The 1,827-nt window shown below is 48.9% G+C and overlaps 1 protein-coding gene across 1 annotated transcript in view; it reads right to left on the bottom strand.

Annotated features, from left to right (window-relative positions):
* Positions 1-1,404, bottom strand: part of PHF7 (PHD finger protein 7) — a 6,678-nt gene extending 5,274 nt beyond the window's left edge. The window contains exon 1 of the mRNA XM_009327882.1: positions 1,338-1,404. Within this exon, the coding sequence (XP_009326157.1) occupies positions 1,338-1,404 (67 nt within the window). The remainder of the gene's footprint in view (positions 1-1,337) is intronic.
* Between the last annotated feature and the right edge of the window lie 423 nt (positions 1,405-1,827).

The following is a 1,827-nucleotide window of genomic DNA, read 5'->3' as shown; positions in this document are numbered from 1 at the left end:
TGGGGCTGCGGTCACCTCGCAGCCCCTCACCACCCCCTCCCACCCCTTCCCACCACCCCTCAGTCTCCTCTTTATTGGCAGGGACTGGGGAGAGGGAGGTAGAGTTCAGCATGAGGGTGCAGGCAAATAAATGTAATGTCTAAACACCGGGGAGCAATTCAGGTGCTTAATGTGCCTACCTGGTGCCACTTCAGCTGTCTTACGGACAAATACCCTGTGAGCATGCATGAAACTGGCACATAGGACACTGGGCCTGGGAAAAATGCACACCCTTTTACATCAGTCAGGTGGGATATGCTAGGGCATCTCACACTGCAGAGAATGTCTATTTTAATTTCAGCTGTAATACTGAGAACTCCATTCGTGCTCGTCTACAGGGCGTTAGTCCACATCTGGCTGCACAGAGCAGGATTCAGTCAACTGAAAACAGGCTCCATGGTGTCGCTTTGGGTAGTGCGAGGAGTCTCACCTGACCTGGAGCTGCCACTGCAGAACAGGGTAGGCCTGGCACAATGCTGGGCTGTACCTGTCTGCTCTGTCCAGAGGTCTCAGGCCCACCACCAACTCCCAGACAACAACGGGTCTTTATCTGTAGGTAACTGAATGTTTCTCCGTCAGTAACTCTGTCCATAACAATGCCAGCGCTTACAGTTATGTGCCTGGTGGCATTTTAGATATCCTTGGATGTCCTACCAGCTCCATTGATGACACTTCACAGATCTCCCATGGATCCTGGGTTCACATCTGCAAGATCTGTGCGTATATCTCAGTTATTCTAGGGCATCTAAAATGGCTCTTCGTATGCATGTTTGGGCATTTTAACTGCTTTCCTGCAGAAATTAGACCTCTACATTTAGTTACGTGCTGTCTGGTATGGAAAGACACCAGGAGGGATTCCATCGTGCCCTAGTGGTTACAGCTCACCTGAACTGTTTCCCCATTGTGTCAGGATGGGAGGAACCCAGTCCTAGGAACGCTGCTTTTCTTGTGTACTTTACCACTAGAGACAACTCATTATTTTGACAAACAAGCATTTTATTGCACAAATTCTATTGATACGAATGAACGTTGAATTGCTCATTGCAGCATACAAACCTTTTAGAAACTCCCCAAAAGATAGCAAAGACCAAATTCCTCTCACTGGGGCTTATAGGGTGGGTGGTGTAGACATGCCTGCCAACATGCCAACTACAGTCATGTAAGAGATGGAAAATCATTCGAGTCATGCCAGGCAGCTGTTTTGTGGGGCTGGGGACAGATGGGGGCCTCTTGCTGCGGGTCCTCCACCCTAGGCATTCTTGGAAACAACAGCCACAGAGAGCAGAAATGGGGTTTACCCAGCTGTGGCACTTCCAGTGGTAACTTCCTGCCCGTCTTCAGTTTACAAGCTCCATTTCCATCCATCTCTATAGGAGGCACATGCTCTTTTTCTCATTCCAATACCCCTTCCTCTATCATGACACAGCCTCTTCCTCTTTTCCTTGGGAATATCACTCAGGAGCTTGCTAAGGCATCTGTGCCCTTCCATCCATCTACAGTCCTGCCCTCCATAAGCCAGTAATGCTTTTGTGTTCATTATTGGGTCACTTGGGGCTCAGCAGAGTTGCTGCATGCATAGCATGTCACTGAGAAGGATGAATATAGTCATATTCCAGGGCTGCTTGGGGTTTCACTTGTGGTGGGTTGACCTTGACTGGACTCCAGGTGCCCACTAAGTCACTCTATCACTCCCCTCCTCAGCTGGACAGGGAGAAAAAATATGACAAAAGGCTTGTGTGTCAAGGTAAGGACAAAGGAGAGATCACTCACCAATTACCATCATGGGTA

The sequence above is a fragment of the Pygoscelis adeliae genome, unplaced genomic scaffold, assembly GCF_000699105.1.
Source record: "Pygoscelis adeliae isolate BGI_AS28 unplaced genomic scaffold, ASM69910v1 Scaffold14, whole genome shotgun sequence".
NCBI classification, from domain to species: Eukaryota; Metazoa; Chordata; class Aves; order Sphenisciformes; family Spheniscidae; genus Pygoscelis; species Pygoscelis adeliae.
This window is presented reverse-complemented; position numbering and strand designations above follow the sequence as displayed.